This window comes from Cupressus sempervirens, chromosome 3 (assembly GCF_028749045.1).
Source record: "Cupressus sempervirens isolate cs-2001-9-10 chromosome 3, ASM2874904v1, whole genome shotgun sequence".
Classification (NCBI taxonomy): Eukaryota; Viridiplantae; Streptophyta; class Pinopsida; order Cupressales; family Cupressaceae; genus Cupressus; species Cupressus sempervirens.
The window spans coordinates 608,428,536-608,449,479 of record NC_143120.1 but is presented as its reverse complement, the minus strand read 5'-3'; the positions used below and the strand labels follow the sequence as shown (position 1 = coordinate 608,449,479).

Sequence of the window (20,944 nt, the reverse complement as noted above, 5' to 3'; positions counted from 1 at the left end):
TTGATGATAGGTTGGATGGTGCATCCAATTTCACATCATGGGAACTTAGAGGGATTATTGCACTGGAAGAAAATGATCTTCTAAACTATGTGATACTAGTCTGCCAGAGCCAACTGACCATACTGAAAAAATTTAACAGAGGAAGAATAACATTATGGCAAGAAAGATATTGATTGATTTTTTAAAGAATCTTCTTGTGCCTATTATATCCATGTTGAATTCAGTTAAAGAAATGTTTGAGACTCTTAAAAGCATGTATGAATTCAACAATACCAGCAGAGCTCTGGCCTTGAGACCTCAGCTCCTTCATATAAAAATGGCTACATGAAGATTACAGAATTAAAGGATCAGTTTAGTGCCATTGGAGATTCAATTGAAGATAAAGATTTGGTCATGTTGGCCATGAATGGTCTCCCTCATCCTTGGGAGTCTTTTATTCAAGGCATTAGTAGAACTGTAGAAGAGATAAGATAAGATGAATTTATTAATATCCAATGAGAGAGCACAAGGGTTCAAGGGACTGGAGAATGTACTAGGCAACAACCAGTAGCAGGAGAAACAAACGATGTTCGTGAAAAGAACAAGCAAGAAAGCAAAAGAACAAAGCTAAAAAGGACTAAATACTCCTCATAGGTGAGAGGTAGGCCAAAACTGAAGGATATGGTCTGGGGCGAGGTTGATTGCATTGAAGAGGAATGCAAATTAGAAGCAAGAGGAAATGGACGGAAATCTCATCATGAAGAAGATCATGTCCTTGCTGCTCAAATGTCTAAAAGGAAAGGCAGTTAATGAAATTTCATATATAGTAGAGATATAAATTCAGATTCAACTCCTGAACCGAAGAAGAAGAAGGATCTCTCTAGAATTCAATGTTTTAGTTGTGTCAAGTGTGGTCACTTGGCCAAAGATTGTTAAAAAAGACCAAAATATCAAGCTGCTGGTGCAAATGTTGATGATGCTTTGTCTCATAAAGAATCTAGTGATAATTCAAAGGTATTTTTATTTATCTCAGCTCTTTCAAGCAATGTTCCAACTGATAGTAATACTTGGTTGATTGATAGTGGTGCTTCATGTCATATTGCAGGATATTGCGAGCATCTTTCTAACTTGGTAGAAAACGATACTCTTTTGCAAGTTATTATTGGTGATGATACTTGTTATTCGGTGAAAGGTTCTGTAACTACTTCGTTTCATCTAGATTCAGGCATCCGTCTTCATTTGAGTGATGTCTTGTTTGTTCCAGGAATCAAGAGAAATCTGATTTCTTTTCAGAGTTGGATGACAAAGGATATCAAATTGCATTTGCTGAAGGTAAGGTGCTTGCATGGAAGAAAAACACTAGCATTATGTAATGTCCCCTTTCTGGAATGAAATTTAATGATAAGAAGAATTAAACTAAGATTAAACAATTCAATAATGAGAATATATATATATATATATATATATATATATATAGAGTACACTAATTAAATTAATGATAATACATTATAAAAATAATTATCTAAAATTCTAAATTATTATTATAATGACTAAAGTATATATTATAAGTAATATTATACAGAGTAATATATAATTAATTATTAATATAAATAATATATAATATCAGAGAAATTATATGAATTAATATTAAGGGAATTATTAATAATAATTACAACTAAACAATAATATTGATATTGATATTATAAAATATAGTGGTAAATTTTATCGAAGATGGTGACGGTGATTATCACTAATTTATAAACATTAAAAGGGCAGAAAATTAATCTTAGTAGGAGACGTTGCCTCTAGGTAGGCAATCCTTTCATTATGCCAAACATATATATTACAATGATTTGGTAAACTACGGAGGTCATAAATGTTATCAAGTAAAAGATTACATCTGTGATCATACAAAGATTTGACATTTTGGAGATACTTCGACATATCCATTCACAAGAGTAGGAGCTCGGTGATTAGGGAATACAATTGATAATTAGTCCAGTCCACAAAGAGTAAAAATTCACTCAGTACAAATAGTGAAGGAACAAGGCGAGACAGTGTGTTGATTGGAATCAGCACAAACATATATTCATGTCTGCGATACTGGTAACATATAAATCTAATTGGTAAAACTACACACAGAGGGGAGTAAAAGAGAAGTCTATTCCAATAGAAAGAACTGTAAAGTGATACAACGTTAAGTATTCATTTCTCTGTGTATGATTCAAGTTTGTGAAAAGAAACAAAAATAGGTTCTTTATCTGCAACAACTAATATTGTGATATTGCTATTAGAATTTAATTGTGTGATTTTGAGTCAAACTCATTGACCTATGTTTCATGAGTAGTGATTCAACATGAATCCATCTCTCATGAGAATAAATGGAACACTTAGCAGTCATTGGATCTAGGTGATGCTCGCAGAGGTGAAGCATCGGGACTTCCCGGGAGGTCACCCATCCCAGTACTACTCCTGCCTGAGCGCACTTAACTACGGAGTTTCCTCCATGGTTGAACACAAAGCTTGCAACCTGGTGCTTCACCCCTGTGAGCATCACCTAGATCCAATGAGTGCTAAGTGTTCCATTTATTCTCATGAGAGATGGAAAATGGGGTTGCGAGCTTTGTGTTTAACCATGGAGGAAACTCCGTAGTTAAGCGCACTCAGGCTGGAGTAGTACTGGGATGGGTGACCTCCTGGGAAGTCCTAGTGCTTCACCCCTGTGAGCATCACCTAGATCCAATGAGTGCTAAGTGTTCCATTTATTCTCATGAGAGATGGATTCATGTTGAATCACTACTCATGAAACATAGGTCAATGAGTTTGACTCAAAATCACACAGTTAAATCCTAATAGCAATATCACAATTTGACTTGAAGTGGAAATTATCTCCTACTTATCAACAACTAATATATTTAGCTGGTATTTTTGACAAATGGGGAATGTATAAAATCATCAACTAAGGCTACAAAAGAATTAACAGGATATATTGATCCCAATAATAGTTGCTAGTTGTACTACCAAATATTCAGAAAGGCAGATACAAGTGCATCTGTAGTGTAAAGAAGGATAAAGAGTAGAGGAAGCTACGAAGAGGAGATACAAATGAATTCTTATGGAAAAGAAAGAGTTTAGGTTGAAGTTGTCATATCCAAGACATTTGGTGATAGAATCAATAATCCTTATAACCAAGAATAATGTCTTCAATTCACAACATGGCTATTATAGATGTTACATGCATCAAATAGATCCAATCACCAAAACACATTTGATACAGTGATAATATACATTCAACATTTGTAATATCTAGTCAGCAGTCAATAGCATCCAACATAAAGGATAAAGAAATATAATTGAAACAGCCAGTCAACATTCAGTGAACTACACAAAAACCAAAATCATTGTATGAATATTGGTGGGAGCCTTTAGAGAGCTGACAGCCTGACATAGTTTATGAACATAGGGTCAGCTATCAAATACAAAAAATTATATTAATAAAAAGTTCCAAGACAGGGCACAACTATCAAGAGTTTGTAATATCATAGCACTTAAGTATAATTTGACAACTATTACAGAACATTGTCATTTAAAATGAGATACATTTGATAGAGGGGAAATCTGTTCAAAATTAGAGCATTTACAAAGAAGCTAGAAGATATTAAGAATAACAACTTGATCAATACACCTACTTACCAATATAGCATTTATTGGTTCCTGTACAAGTTCCATTCAATCAGACTATCATATTCAGATAAAGAAATTACAATAATATTATATATAATTAAATAGAGGATTTGTACAGAGCATTGAGAAATTATCTTAGGATAAAAGCAAGTCCTAAGTTCCCTATACAGAATTAAGGACTAGAAGAAAGTAGGGAAAATTGGTGTGTTAACGAAGTAGAGACATCATAACAGTTTGAGAGTCTGGAATATTGATGTTTATTTTTTAAAGTCCCAACCGGGGACATTACACTTTAAGTCAGCTCATGAAATTGGTGTTTGTCAAGAGAGTCTATATAGACTTTCTACTCGTCCTATTCAAGCTTTATTACATGATATATGGTTGCACAAGTGAGTTGTGGCATAGAATATTTGCTCATTTAAATTTCAGAACTCTTTCTCCCATGGAAAAGATGGTTGTTGGCCTTATAAAGCTTAATCAAGAGCATGATGGTATTTGCAAAAGTTGTGCTTTAGGCAAGATGTTAAAGGCCCTTTTCACAATAGTGGAAAGTAGAGCTAAAGGGATTTTAGATCTGATTCATTCTGATTTATTGGACCAATGTTTGTTGCATCTTTGAGTGGTTTTAGGTACTGTGTGATTTTTATTGATGATTTTTTACGTCAGACCGGGTTTACTCTTGAAATCTAAGGAGTTTGATGAAATGCTTTCTAGATTTAAAGAGTTCAAAGCTCAAGTTGAGAACATCTCTGAAAAAAGGATCAAAGTTTTAAGATCAGATAATGGGGGGAACACTTCTAGTGTCTTTCAAAATTTCTGTATTGAAGCAAGGATTAAGAGGGAGTTTTGTGTTTCGTATAACCTGCCACCAAATGGAGTTGTAGAAAGAAAGAACAAATCTGTTATCGAGGCAAAGAAAGTTATAATTCATGATCAAAATTTGCAAACTTTTCTTTGGGCAGAAACTTGCAGGACAACTGTTTATGTCAAAATCGAAATCAACATCAAATTTACAAAAATATCCTCCTTGAAGAGACATTCACATGTATCAAACCAGAAGTTAGTCATTTCAGAATTTTTGGTGTCCTGTTTACGTTTATGTGCCTAAGATAAAAAGTCTAAGCTAGAACCTTTAGGCAAGAAAAGAATATTTGTTGGTTATAGTGAGTCTTATAAGGCCTATAAAATTACATTCTAGGATGGAAACAAATTGAAATCAATAGAGATGTATTATATGAGGAAGAAGTAGCTTTCAAAAGATCAAAGTGATCTTCCTTGGAGATAGAGAAGAACAAGAGACATCTCAAGATATGGACATTGCTGCTCCTCATTCTCCTTTTAAGATTCAAAGAGAGTCTAGTAAATGGGAAGAACCTATTGATCCAGTTGATCCCATAGACCCAACCAATGGACCAAGTAATGTTTCATTAGACATAAAGAGACCTTTGTGGGATAGACTTACAATGAAAGAGGTTGAAAAGTATGCAGCTCCTCATGGCACTTTTAGAGAAAGTGATAGACCACATAAGTTTTCAGGTAATGGTGCATTAATGAGACACGTTATTGAATCCGAACCTTCAAGTTTTGAGGAGGCACCAAATCAGGAAGTATGGAGAGATGCTATAATTGAAGATTATCAATCTATCATAAAAATGATGTTTGGGATGTTCCTAGGCCTAAAGAAAAATCAGTTGTATGTTCTAAGTGGGTGTTCAAAATTAAGCATGCAGTTGATGGGAGTATTGAAAAGTATAGAGAAAGATCTGTGGCAAGAGGTTTCTCTTAAAAGGAAGGTATAAATGAGGAGACAGTTGCTTCTATAGCTTGATATACTTCTATTAGAAATATCATTGTTATTGCAGCAGTTAAGAGGCTAGAAACTACATCAAATAGATGTAACAACTGCATTCTTAATGGTGTAGTTGAAGAAGAGGTGTTTATTAAACAGGTAGATGGTTTTATGATTCATGAGAAGGAATCTCATGCATGAAGATTGAAAAAGGCCTTGTATAGCCTTGAGCAAGCCTCACATGCATGGTATGAGAGGATGAATCCATACTTTTTGAGCTTGGGATATGATGCAGATCCAAATCTTTACTTCAAGGTTATTGATGATAAAGCTTTAATCTTAGTTGATTATGTTGATGATTTATTTCTTACTCGGGTGATAATCTCATTATCAAATGTAAGAAATAGTTATCTTTTGAGTTTGAAATAACGGATATTGGTCTTTTGCATTACTTTCTAAGGCTAGAAGTGTGGCAAAGGCTCAATGAGATTGTTTTGAGTCAAGGGAAATACTTTGTAGACATTGTGAAGAGATTTGGTATGCTGAATTGCAAGTCACTGTCAACACCTATGGAAACAAATTTGAAAAAGTTACATGAATGTACAACTAGATTAAATTTAGTAGATCCCAACATGTACAAGCAATTGATTGGATCATTGATGTATCTAGTCTATACTGGATCTGATATTTGTTATGCTGTTAACTATCTTAGTTCATGGGTGAACCTAGACAAATCCATTTTGTTGCAGCAAGGCATATATTGAGGTATTTGCATGGTACAATGGGATATAGTCTGAAATATACTTCTGGTGAAGATCTCAAATTGCAAGGCTTTTTGATTCTGATTGGGCTAGATGTGTGTCTGATAGGAAGAACACCTCTGTTTTTTCTTTCAGCTATGATTTCTTGGTGCAACAGGAAACAATAATGTGTGGCTCAAAGTACAATAGAAGTTGAATACATTGCAGCTTGAGAAGCAGTGTGGCTCTGAAAGCTTCTTGCAACACTATTTGGGTAGACTTTGAAACCAACTGTTATTCATTGTGATAATCAAAGTTGTGTGAAGCTTTTGGTTAATCCAGTATTTCATGATAGAACCAAATATGCGGAGATTAAATATCATTACTTAAGAGATATGGTTCAAAGGAAAGCAATTCAACTCAAGTACATTTGTTCTGATGAGCAGATAACTAACATTCTCACCAAACCACTTTCTAGAGTGAAGTTTTCATATTTTCAAGATAAGCTTGTTATTGTGGAGAATGATGCTCTTGCGAGAGCCTCAACTTCAGCTTCAGTGACTTGCTACTTGCTAATAATGTATTTTTTCTAAGATGGAGAGATTTGAGGTGAAAGCCCTTGTACAACATTTTTCTATGAGAGGGAGATATTTGAGGTAAAGCCCTTGTATTGCATTTTTCTATAAGATCGAGAAATTTGAGGTGAAAGCACTTGTATTGCATTTTTCTCTAAGATAGAGAAATTTGAGGTGAAAGCACTTATTTTTGAAAAAAGTGGCAGCAAGAGGGTGTTGGCCCGTGGTACAATCAGAGAACAAGTCCGAAGGGATGACACTAGACACCATTAGCAACACATTAACATCAACTAGTGACAAAAACAAGATAACAAAATACCCTAGATCTACCTATGTTAAAAACAAATGTCCGGATACGACTAGACCACCAACCATTGTCAATATTGTTAAAGACCATCTTGGGACAAGCTCCCACAAAATCTGCAAACTTTAACCAAAAACAAAAACAAAGGAATAGAGCGAGCCCTTTAAAACTACTACCAATCACTTGATCACATGAAGAAAAGATACTGAAATAGAGACACTTTCGTCCCCATAAAACCAAAGCAAACTCAGGTAGCAAATAGCCTACCCATCATTTTGAGTTGAAAAATGAAGGTCTAGAAATGACTAAACCACTAGCCCTGACCAACATTGTCATAGATCTTTCAACTTGCTGCAATCTCCCTTTCCACCTCAATAGAAAAAGGGTCCATCTTGAAAGGAGAAGGGAGGAGAAAGAAACACCCTGGTTGTCAGCCTGAGTAGCTACAACCTCCCTTTTCACCTCAATAGTAAAGGGGTCCACCTTGATAAGAGCAACAACACAAGCTAACAACGAAAACCATAAGCTGTTATACCACTAACCAACAACATAATCATTATAGGGAACCCAAAAAAATCTCGATCTTAATACGAGATCCATCAAAAGGAGACTCTTTCACGAAAAACATCTCCACCTTAATAGGAGACTGCTCCACCTCTATAGGAATTGTGAAAGAAGAGTTTGATAGAAAGCACTGATTGATAAGTAGGAGATATTTTTTTCCACAAAAAGTCAAATTGTGATATTGCTGTTAGGATTTAGCTGTGTAATTTTTGAGTCAAACTCATTGACCCATGTTTCATGACTAGTGGTTTACATGAACCCATCTCTCATGAGAATAAATAGAACACTTAGCACCCATTGGATCTAGTTGATGCTCATAAAAGTGAAGTACTAGGACTTCCCGAGAGGTCACCCATCCCAGTACTAGTCCAACTCAAGTGTGCTTAACTATGGAGTTTCCTCCATGGTTAAGTCCACACCGCTTGCAAACCCATTTGCAAAACTTTCACCAAGTGTTGTGCCATATAATCCATTCATTAGAAAGTCCCTTATGCTCATCAATTGATAAGCAGGAGATATTTTCCACAAGAAGTCAAATTGTGATATTGCTATTAGGATTTAACTGTGTAATTTTTGAGTCAAATTCATTGACCCATGTTTCATGAGTAGCTATTAACATGAACCCATCTCTCACGAGAATAAATGGAACACTTAGCACTCATTGGATCTAGGTGATGCGCACAAAGGTGAAGCAGCGAGACTTCCTGAGAGATCACCCATTCCAGTACTACTCTAGCTCGAGCATGCTTAACTACGAAGTTTCCTCCATGCTACTTGCAACCCCATTTACAAAACCTTCACCAAGTGTTGTGCCTTATGAACCAATCATTAGAAAGTCCCTTAAGCTCATCAATTGCTAAGTAGAATATATTTTCCACAGCAAGTCAAATTATGATATTGCTATCAAGATTTAACTGTGTAATTTTTGAGTCAAATTATTACATCCCAATTTTTGACCTAATTTAAAATGTTCATATAGCCGTTGAGGTTCACATGAAGTCAGTTGACAGTTAAATTTGCTATAATCCTATAAAATGGTACGATGGTTAGTCGTTATAATTTCATGTGAAGGTAACATGCTAGTTGATTATAATCACGAATTCATAGAATTGAAAAGGCGGTTAGCCATTATGATTATTTATGATTAAATAACTTGTTATGATAATATGATTTAACTACGGCGAGTTTCCTTGTAGGAAGCACATTGAAAAGGTGGAATCATTGTCAGAAAATAATTGGGCATAGGAGCATCACCATCATTGGGCAAATGGATATGAATCGTGAATCACCATGTTTGAGGACCTAGTGACTTGAACATCAGGATACAATCGGTGGAACCGCTCGAGCTATTCAATAAACATTTAAAACATTAATTATCTTAATTAAAATATAATGCGTACCTCAAAGGATTTTGAATGATTTTTCACCATATTATTATAATATATACCTATATACGTACACAGATATAAAATAAAGTGACACCATAATATCATTTTCTTTATAATAAAATAATGCCACCTCACCAATATATCTACGTGTACATAGATAGATATAAACCATAATATTTTTCAATTTATAACCTTCAAATCTTCTTCCATCATTTTATTCTCTTTCTTGCTTGAAAACCAATTGAACACTTGGCACGTTTATTTGGCGTCCAAGAGCCAAGATACTTCTTTTATGTTACGGCTTCTTGGAAGCCAAGGAGACACATTACCTTTTGTTTTTAAGAAGTCGAGAGAGAGGTCTGGAGACATTATTATTTTCCAAGCATCCGACTTCTATATTTTCCAAGCACCTGACTTCCTTGATATAACATCCGACTTCTATGTTCATCATCGGTCTTCTTCCATATTACCGACCACATATTTCATAGCACTGATAACTCTGCTGTTATCAAATTGTAATCATTGCATTATTCCTTTCCATGATTTCTTTATACTATTATTCTGCCCAAATCGTGAGCTATTTTCATACTGGGATTAGTGTTCGAGATCTTCATAGTCGAAAGTGAGGCAGGTTGTTGGACGTCTAGCAAGACCCCTTTCCTTTTCAGATCATTCCAGGTTATGTGGAGATCCAAAATCCAAACATTGCAATATGATTTTCTTATTCATTTGTTACAGCAAATCCGAATTACATAGTAGTAAGCTACAACTTATATCATGATGCAAAATATCTTGCTTGATATCATAGGTTAGACCTTCTCTAAGTTAGAGTTGTTTATGACAAATAAATGCCAGGTAACCATGTTATGAAATCATGATTTATTATGTCATTGGAGATTAAAATTCAAATGATATTTTCTGCAAGTCTTAAAGAACACATTCATCAAATCACAGATTGTGATAAGTTGTAACATATATTAATCATGAAATAGTTGAGAATCAACAGAAAGAGTTGGTTGCTCTGAGATTCAAACACCTGGGACTCACCCGACAATATAGCCAAGGAAAAGGGTGAAGAGGTGAGAGAGGAATCTGCAATAACATGAAATAGAATCAGATGTGATATAACAATGTTTGTTTTTTAAAAGGAATCATTTAATAACTCATGCATGGTCATATTTATTGTATTCTCTTGCTGTCAAGTCGAGTGGTGTGATTATAGGATGCTCAGTGGCTGACAAGGTGTTCCATGTCTGTTTCGGGTAGGGAGGGCCTTTCTCATTAGAGATAGTGTGGGGATAAGTTATGGTCCGAGGTTGTGTGGTTAAGCCCCTGACAATTTTTTCCCTCCCCAAGATGTCGGATGTGCATCAGATAAATATAAGCTATGCATTCAAACGTTTATTGGTAAGAGGTATTTTTACTTTTATGATGTATATTCAAGTAGAAGGTAAGATTAATTGAGTTGTACCATTGATACAGTTATTCCTTTAAATGAAAGCAACTCTTATTATTAATATAGTTGGCAACCAGTTAGATCGGTTGATCTTCTAATTGTACGTGGAATATAGTTATTTGTGAGAAATAGAATTATCTGATGGATTGTTATTTTAGTCTTTCATTTATAAAAATAATGATTATGAGCATATCTTCTGATCTTATGTTATTGCCACAGTTAAGAACTTGGAAGGAAAGGAATGATATAGTAGTATTGATGCCCCAAATGATACAGTGGTATCTGATGTCCTAAATAATCCAATAGTAATTAATACAGTGGTATTTGATGTCCTAAATAATCCAATAGTAATTAATACAGTGGTATTTGAAGCCCTAAATGATATAGTGGTATCTGATGCCCTAAATGATACAATGGTATTTGATGCCCTAAATGATCCAATGGTAATTGATACAGTGGTATCTGAAGCCGTAAATGATACAGTGGTATCTAATGCCTTAAATGATTCAATAATAATTGATGGCCTAATTGGTATAGTGGTATGTGATGCCCTAAATGATATAGTGGTATTTGATGGTAATCGTCAATTGATCCTAAGTGATATTTGTGGACTAGTCTGGGTATTGCAAAAGCATCCCTAGATTGATTTTCGGTTCGAATTCCATGGTATGTAGATTTTAATTTCCATAGTAAACTCATTGATGGTGTTTTCAGATGTTAGTTATGAATTTTCTTTTTAAGTAATTGTAACTGTTAATCTCATTCACATGAACATAACTAATATAACTGTCTTCCTTTGAAAATGAAATAATAACTGTATTTCTTTGACATGTTAGTTGTTAGTTAAGACCTGGAAAAACTGTTTGTTACACAAACTCACTGAACCATGTTTCTTGAGTAGTGGTTCACACAAACTCATCTCTCATGAGAATAAATGGAACACTTAGCACTTATTGGATCTAGGTGATGCACACAAAGGTGAAGCACTGGGACTTCCCGGGAGGTTATCCATCTCAGTACTACTCCAGCTTGAGCGCAGTTAACTACGAAGTTTTCTCCATGGTTAAGCCCACTTTGCTTGCAACCCCATTTGCAAAGCCTTCACCAAGTGTTGCGCCTTATGAACCATTCACTGGGAAGTCCCTTATGCTCATCAATTGATAAGTAGGAGATATTTTCCATAGCAAGTCAAATTGTGATATTGCCATCAAGACTTAACTGTGTAATTTTTGAGTCAAACTCATTGACCCATCTTTCATGAATAGTGGTTCATACGAACCTATCTCTCATGAGAATAAATGGAACACTTAGCACTCATTGGATCTGGGTGATGTGCACATAGGTGAAGCACTGAGTCTTCTTTGGTGGTCTCCCATCCCAGTACTACTCCAACTCGAGCATGCTTAACTACAAAGTTTCCTCCATGGTTATACCCACTCTGCTTGTAACCCCATCTGCAAAACCTTCACCAAGTGTTGTGCCTCATGAACTATTCATTAGAAAGCCCCTTGAGCTCATCAATTGATAAGTAGGAGATATTTTTCATAGCAAGTCAAATTGTGATATTGCTATAAGGATTTAACTGTGTAATTTTTGAGTCAAACTTATTGACCTATGTTTAACGAGTAGTGGTTTACACAAACCCATCTCTCATGAGAATATATGGAGCACTTAGCACTCATTGGATCTAGGTGATGCTCATAGAGGTGAAGCAACGAGACTTCTCGGAAGGTCACCCATCCCAGTAGTACTCCAACTTGAGTGCGCTTAACTACAGAGTTTCTTCCATGGTTAAACCTACTCTGCTTGCAACCTCATTCACAAAACCTTCACCAAGTGTTGTGCCTTATGAACCATTCATTAGAGAGCCCCATATGCTCAACAATTGATAAGTAGGAGATATTTTCCACAATAAATCAAATTGTGATATTTCCATGAGGATTTAACTGTGTAATTTTTGAGTCAAACTCATTGACCCATGTTTCATGAGTAGTGGTTCATAGGAACATATCTCTCATGAGAATAAATGGAACACTCAGCACTCATTGGATCTAGGTGATGCGCATAGAGGTGAAGCATCGGGACCTCTTGGGAGGTCACCCATCCCAGTATTACTCCAGCTCAAGTGTGTTAACTATAGAGTTTCCTCCATGTTGCTTGCAACCCCATTTGCAAAACCTTCACCAAGTGTTGTGCCTTATGAACCATTCATTAGAAAGTCTCTTAAGCTTGCCAATTGATAAGTAATAGATATTTTCCACAAGAAGTCAAATTGTGATATTGCTATCAAGATTTAACTGTGTAATTTTTGAGTCAAACTCATTGACCCATGTTTCATGAGTAGTGGTTCACACAAACCTATCTCTCATGAGAATATATGGAACACTTAGCACTCATTGGATCTAGGTGATGTGCACAGAGGTGAAGCATTGAGACTTCCCAGGAGGTCACCCATCTTAATACTACTTCAGCTCGAGCGCGCTTAACTACGAAGTTTCCTCCATGGTTAAACCCACTTTGCTTGCAACCCCATTTTTCAAAATCTTCATCAAGTGTTTTGCCTTATGAACCATTCAGTAGAAGGAGATACTTTCCACAACAAGTCAAATTGTGATATTGCTATCAGGATTTAACTATATAATTTTTGAGTCAAACTCATTGATGCATGTTTCATGAGTAGCAGGTCACATGAACCCATCTCTTTCATGAGTAGTGGGCGACACAAACCCATCTCTCATGAGAATAATGGAACACTTAACACTTGGATCGAGGTGATGCCTAGAGGTGAAGCACTGAGACTTCCTGGGAGGTCACCCATCTCAGTACTACTCCATCTCTAATGTGCTTAACTACATAGAGTTAAACCCACTTTGCTTGCCACCCCATTTGCAAAACCTTCACCAAGTGTTTTTCCTTATGAACCATTCATTAGAAAGCCCCTTGAGCTTATTAATTAATAAGTAGGAGATATTTCCATAGCAAGTCAATGGTGATATTGCTACCTATCAGGATTTAATTGTGTAATTTTTGAGTCAAACTCATTGACCCATGTTTCATGAGTAGTGTCTCACACAAGCCCATCTCTTATTAGAATAAATGAAACACTTAGCACTCATTGGATCTAGGTGATGCTCATAGAGGTGAAGCACTGGGACTTCTGGGAGGCCACCCATCCTAATAGTCTAGCTTGAGCACACAAGTTTCTTGCATGGTTAAACCCACTCTACTTGCAACCCCATTTGGAAAACTTTCACCAAGTGTACTACCTTATCAACCATTCATTAGAAAGCCCCTTAAGCTCATCAATTGATAAGTAAGATATATTTTCCACAACAGGTCAAAGTTTGATATTGCAAAAGCACCAAACCCACCACCAGGAGAGCAACACAAGAACCTTAACCAAAGGGTTGGAAGAAGCACCCAAATTAGTAGCAAACCTTAACCAAAATCTACCCCCACAGAGAGAGGGCAAACAAAAGGCCACTAGAGCAAGAGTAACCATTGTCTAAATCAAAGAAAAAGGATAGTCTTGTGTAAGACCTCTGCAGAAAGACATCGAGGGAGTGATGCCAAGAGAAGTTGGAGGAAGAGAAGCCCGAGGTGTGGGCACTATTGACACCAATAGTCACGAAAAGATTCCAAGAGTTGTAAGCTGCAACCAAATGCACAACAAGAGATGCCAAACATGGGTTGCCAACAATAGGGTTGTAGACAACATCCTACAAGCAACACAAACAAGCCAAGCAAGCTTGTTTTTCCCTCAACATTGATGAAAGCAGACACAACTTTGTGCACATCCACCTCCAAACACAAGACCCAACCATGGAAAGAAACCCCCAAATGGATCTAAACAAACCCTTCCTCAAAATGTGCACACAACCAGAGAGAAGGGGGATTCGTTAAAAAGAGCACATGTCCAAAGAAAACCCCCAAAATAGTAGACCAAGCGTCTAATTGAGGCACCATGCACCCCAAGCAGGCCAGATAATCAATAGGCAAGCTACAGGGAACCATAGAGGCCAAAAGGACCCCATTTTTATAGACCCTTTCTGAAACATCCAAAAGCAGTAAGTCAGGGGTAGAATAAAGCACTAGCTACAAACACACCTCCCCAAGACCACCAAGATCATCCTCCTCATCGCCACTCTCACCCTTACACAACTCAAAATTTGAAAATCCTCCCCTGCTCCTCTTCTCGCTCATCCTCAATTTATGTTTACACTCTTTACTGTAGAATAGAGCACCAATTGGAAGCACTTGTTGCTCTTTCCACTCATGGGAGTAGCCATAGTCGATATCATGTTGAGAGACTTCTTGGCAACATCATGTTGAGTGACTCTTTGATGTGAGTTTGTGTTTATTTCGCATATGGGAGTAGCCATGGTGAATATCGTGTTGATGACTCCACGATGCTATAATGTTGAGAGACTCCGTGATAAGGTTTTGTTTTCCTTCACAATGGGTGTAGCCATTGTGACAATCATGTTGATAGACTCCATAACATGATAATCTAGAAAAGGTATCTCCTTTGCTAAGAGGGAGTGTTGAAGATTGGAAGCTTCGGGAGATATAAACTATACCTGTGATGATTTTGTCTATCAAAAATTGTAAACTTCATCAACATTGATGCTTCATGTAACATCTACTTTTTCCAGGTCTTAACTAACAACTAACATGTAAAAGAAATACAGTTATTACTTCATTTTCGTAGGAAGAAAGTTATATCAATTATGTTCATGTGAATGAGATTAAAGGTTACAATCAGTTAAACGGAAATCTCATAACTAACAATTGAAGACACCATCAATGAATTTACTAAGGAAATTAAAATCTACATACTATAGAATTCGATATTGAAATCATTCTAGGGATGCTTCTACAAAACCTAGGTTAGTCCATAAATACCACTTAGGAACAAATGACAATTAACATCAAATACGACTATACCATTTAGGGCATAAAATACCACTGTATCAATTAGGGGATCAAGTATCATTGTATCTTTCCATTGCTAATTATGACAATGACATTCAATTAGAAAATACACTCATATTCAATATTCAAATAAATGAAAGATTGAAATAACAATTCATGAGATAAACCTATCTCTTGCATATAGATATATTCCTTGTTTAGTAGGAAGATCAACCGATCTAATTGGTTGCCAATTACATTGACAAGAAGAGTTGCTTTTATTTAAGGAAATAATTGAAACGATGATATAAATGAATCCATCTTAGCTTCCACTTGAATAAGCATCATAAAAGAAAAATATTTGTTACCAATAAATGTTTGAACGCTCAATTTATCCTTGTCTGATGAACATCTTGACATCTTGTGGAGAGGGGAAACATTGTCAGGGGCTTAACCTTCCAACCTCAGACCATAACTTATCCCCACGCAAGCTCTAACGAGAAAGGGCCTCCCTACTCGGAAAAAGACATGAATCAACTTAACCAACCACTAAGCATCCCGGTACTTAATTCCACCACTTGACTAGACAACAAGATATAAACAATGGGTTATCATGAGCTGACTCAAATATTTACATGTGATTATTTGTTTCTGATTTATGTTTACTTTATTATGCAGGAGTATTTTCATTTTCACCCTTCATCTTGACCATGCTGGTCTTGTGGATGAATTCTTGGGTGATTTCATAGAAGAATTTGAATTATTGTTTATAAGGTACTGATATCTCATTAATGCTCAAATTTGCTCTACGACATTATAGATGAAAGTTTATAATCCTTTCCAATATTAAACATTTGAAGAGGGATCATGAAGATCATACACAACAAACAGATTTTATAGAGATAGAAATTAAATGCCAATACCACAAGGATAGATAACTTAGAGTATCAATACCAATCTAAATGCATATGACTGCTGCATGTAAAATAACCACCAACAGAAGCGAAAAGTATTCAGGATAGCCATACATGTCCACAAATGATCTTATAGATAGCAATCCAGCTCATGATCGATGACGATAAATATGGAGAGGCGGCAGAAATTGAGACCCGATAAAATCATGAACAAACAAATAAATGGTTATACCATGGAAGCCATAAAAGAAGTTGTCAGGTGTTGAACCATATCGTGGATCAAGCTCGGCTAAGATATAGGTGTTTGGGCAGTGATCAAACCATGGCATGAAACGAATATGCCTCGATACTCTCCAATGTGAGAGAAGATTTCCACTCCATTCAAAGAGAATACAAATTGTTATCATAGGGCTGTGATCGGATATCACACATAACCAAAGCAAGGATCAATTTTAATGGTTCGCAATAGGGAGTAGGTTGAGGTATATCTCTCCATGGCAGCAAGAGTCTCTAACTAAATAAGCCATCCATGCTTGGTTAAAAGAAAGAACAAGAAGGTGGTGGTGGAGGAGTTACAATACCAACAAGAAGTTATCGGCATAAATAATTTAAAATGGCCATCTCAATTTATAAGGCCCGATGGAAAATAAAAATAGAATATGAAAGGTTGTCTCGCATGAAATAATATTAGACCACCGCTAAGGTGAAAGAAATAATAATGTCTTAGTATATAGCATCATGGTATCTATAGATACCTATATATATATATATGTATGCATATACGTGTACATGTGTAAACCCTTACCATATATTTCTTACGTATACACTAAATATCAAGTATGCATATACGTCCTTATATATATAAAGTTGGTTTATGTATGTACATGTATAGATATGTAGGTATCATGATGTCGACATGATTATACATTAGAAGGCTCCAACCAACAACACAATTACAAAGGTACAAACTCACTCAATTCCCAATTCATGCTTAGTAATCTCTTTTACTATTAAATGATATGTAATTTAACAAGTTAGCTCATGGTCGTCCAACGTACACTCTTGCTTGCCTAGTCGTTATCCTTAACCTTGGTAGTTCAAGGCTTGTACCTATTGTCTTAGTGATGGTGGTGCCCCTCCATGCCCAATGCCTTTCTGGCAATGTTTCCCCCCTTTGACGTGCTCCTGCAAGGGAATTCTCCACGATTATATTATATTCCTCAATATAATAACAATTTACCATAACAAATTATTATTCATAAACCACCATAATGGCAAACCACCATCCCACTTCCCATGATGAATTACCAATTTTCTAAGATTTCAAGATAAAAATATAATAGCATCATAACGATTTACTAGCATGTCATCTTCATATGAAATTATAGCAATTAACCATCTTATAATTTCACATGATTATAATAAATCTCAACTGTCAACTAACTTCACGTGAAACCTCAACGGCTATATGAACATTTTAAATTGGGTCAAAATTTGGCATGTAACACTTCATTTGTTCATTGGCTGGAAGTCTTCATTTCGATGCTTTTGGTAAGGCAAGAGTTTTCCTTTCTGATTGGTCACCTACATGAAGAGGCACAACAAATATAAGACCTCTTGCATGCATAATGGTTGGTATTTTGGACAGTCACCTATGTACATGGCTGGTGAGTTAGTCAAATCTAATGTAGCATCACCAATTTGTAACGACAGCATCTCTTTGTAGCTCTGGATTTTTTGTCCTTCATATGATGTATTCTTGGGCAACGAAAGACATAGTGGTGTCGTTCTTCTATAGGTGGAGAGTTTATCATTCTGTTGTTGAAGAGACTTAGTCTGAGATCATTTTTGTGCTAGATGTTGCTCTAGAATAATATCAAGACTTCAAAATTATTCAGAATGGTTCATTATTCTGTGATTAGTTTTTGTATGCTGGAGATAGAGGGAGTGTTGTTTATTATTGATATTTTATGTAGTTTTCTTCATGAGCATAGGTCTTCCTGTTGCAAATTCAATTTATTGTAAAGAGAGTATTGGTTATTATTTTTTGAGTGTGCAGACTAAAGAGGGTTCAAGCTTTGTTCTAGACTCTCTTATTATTCAATAAAAGATTTCTTTTTAGTGTGGCTGGGTTTTTCACCCTCAAGTGGAGGATTTTCTCAGGATAAATCCTTTTGTCTATCTGTTCTTTGTGTTTATTAAGATATCTATTTTATATATTATGTTTTTTTGGTTCTAAATTTAACAAGCATGAATCGATCTTTCTGATATCATCTCAATCTCTTTCAATCCCATGAGCTGTTGAAGGCCCCTTGATATGTGGATACATTGGGATGAGGTAATTCAGTATTACTGATGTAGGGTTCAAGATTCTTGATTTGGTTTTATGTCTCTAGACACGTTTCTTTATGTGCCAAGGGTGCTTCTAGTTGACGTTAAGTATCTTTTAGGCATGTAGTAGGTCATACAAACATACTTCTAATGATTTTTATCTGTTTTGTATCCCTTACACATCCTGTATATTTAATATAGAGAGTTGCTGCTTCCTTCTGACTCCGATCAAACTCAAAATCCTTCGTTGTAAGACACTGTAATCTGGATCATTGAATGCCATTATGGGATGGATTTTCTACTTGTATTGAAATTCAAAAGAAATAATCAGCTAATGTTACATTGGTACCGACTTACTTAGGTTAACTGAGATCTACTAGTGTTTAAATTAGGGCATAGCCATTGCAGTTTGTTGTTAGTTCAAAATCCATTATCATAATATGTAAATTTAGACTCTTCCATACATTTTCATCCATTACAAATAGGGCAAAGCCTTCTAGTCGAGACTCCTATATTATGAGCCTAAAGCTTGTCTTGTGGCAAAAATCTATAGTGATCGTGTTTTGTACTATATTAATAATAGATTAAATTTCCGCAGATATCTCTACGATAAGTTCAATTATTGTGAGAAGATCTGCGATGCGAGAAGTTACGTAACTTTCTAGCACAAATATTGCAGAAAAATTCCCAAATATTGCAGGGAAACTGGCAAAATATTGGCGATAATTTGATATTTTATCGTAATAAGTGAGAAACTTATTGTGTGCAAGTGCATATACACAGCAACGACCCAAAAAAGGGGCAACACTTTTTTTTTTTGATATTGTACTTGTATTTGCTTATAGTTTTACAAAGACAATTTTCTATTTTGAGTTTGCTACAGAGTTCAGACTATTAGACTATGGCTACCAGCTATCAGCATTCTACATGATGATGCGATTTTGTTACCTATTTGCATTTATATATATCTAGATCAGCTTGTTTGGTTTGTTTACTCATTGACTGACTCATTAGATGCATTTCCTTATTGACTTCTGCAGAAAAAAAATGCATTTCTAATTAAAAGCAATTTTTTAAGCTCCCAATATTTTCCTGATAAGTTTCTGACTTATCTCCAATATTTCCCAACTTTTTATTTGGAATTAGTTGGAATAACAGTCTTTGTGTATAAGTGTTCCTAATAAATTTGTTTTCCATATATGATACATATTTCTGTTGTGTTTATTTTGAATTGGATTTGGTGCAGCGTAGACAAGTGCACAATGCTTTGAAATTTCTATCATGTGAGTAGTAAACTTCTATTTGCTAGGCCCATATTTTTTCTATTTGTTTGATTGATTTCATCTGTATCATCTTTTAAAATAGAAATATAATCTACAGTGTTCAATGTTTAATCCTAGTTCATATGCATTTTATGTTTTACTGCCTTTGAATGCATTGGAAAAACCTCTTTGACAGTGTATACTTTTGTCAATTTTCAGTACCTTGGAGACCTTGGTGCTAGATTCGATGTCTATCGGAATGATGAGTTGACACTGGAAGAAGTAAAAGAGTATGGGATTTTCAAAACGTGTATTTATTTGAATTTTATAATAGAAGGTGTATCTGCTTCTTTATTACCATGTAGATTTTTGTGACATTGATTACTGAAATAGAGAAGAACAGCTAGAAAGAAATAAATTGGGGTTAATGCAGTACTTCACCAATGAAGCAAATAGCAGCAGGAAATAATGATATGTTCGGACAAAATATACTAAACTAGGAAGTCATCTTGACAAATATATAGATTTCAAAAAATGAAAGAAAAGTATGCAAATAGAATTGTTGAGAGTGAAGCTTCTAATACAATATTAGCTATTGTGTGATCAAGTGTGTGCTGGTCGTATAATATTAATGTGGCCTATGACATATCTCTATTACCATTTTGACAGGAAAAATCCAAAAGGAATTCTCATTTCGCCTGGACCTGGTTAGTATGATCAAAACTCACTTGATCAGGCACCTATTCTGCACAATCTTTGAAGGAATAAGAAAGTTTGTCTTACCGAAATGATAACTGCATTTAGACCCATATGTGTGTTAATAATTAAAAATTGTACTCTTAAGCTTAGCAGAGAATATGTATTGCAGGTACACCACAGGATTCAGGTATTTCATTACAAATTGTTGTTGAACTTGGGCCTACAATACCTTTGTTTGGAGTTTGCATGGGTCTCCAGTGCATTGGAGAGGCATTTGGAGGTAAGCATTAGTCGTACATATGGAGATGTCTTCCCTACTTTATATGTAGATATCACTTGTGGGCA

The 20,944-nt window shown here is 35.5% G+C and overlaps 1 protein-coding gene across 1 annotated transcript in view; it reads left to right on the top strand.

Moving 5' to 3' along the window:
* LOC149568148 (anthranilate synthase beta subunit 2, chloroplastic-like) overlaps positions 1-20,944 on the top strand; it is a 144,811-nt gene that overhangs the window by 36,694 nt on the left and 87,173 nt on the right. The window contains exons 3-5 of the mRNA XM_089821144.1: positions 20,120-20,190; positions 20,570-20,607; positions 20,769-20,879. Coding sequence (XP_089677270.1) covers positions 20,120-20,190; positions 20,570-20,607; positions 20,769-20,879 — 220 coding nt within the window. The remainder of the gene's footprint in view (positions 1-20,119; positions 20,191-20,569; positions 20,608-20,768; positions 20,880-20,944) is intronic.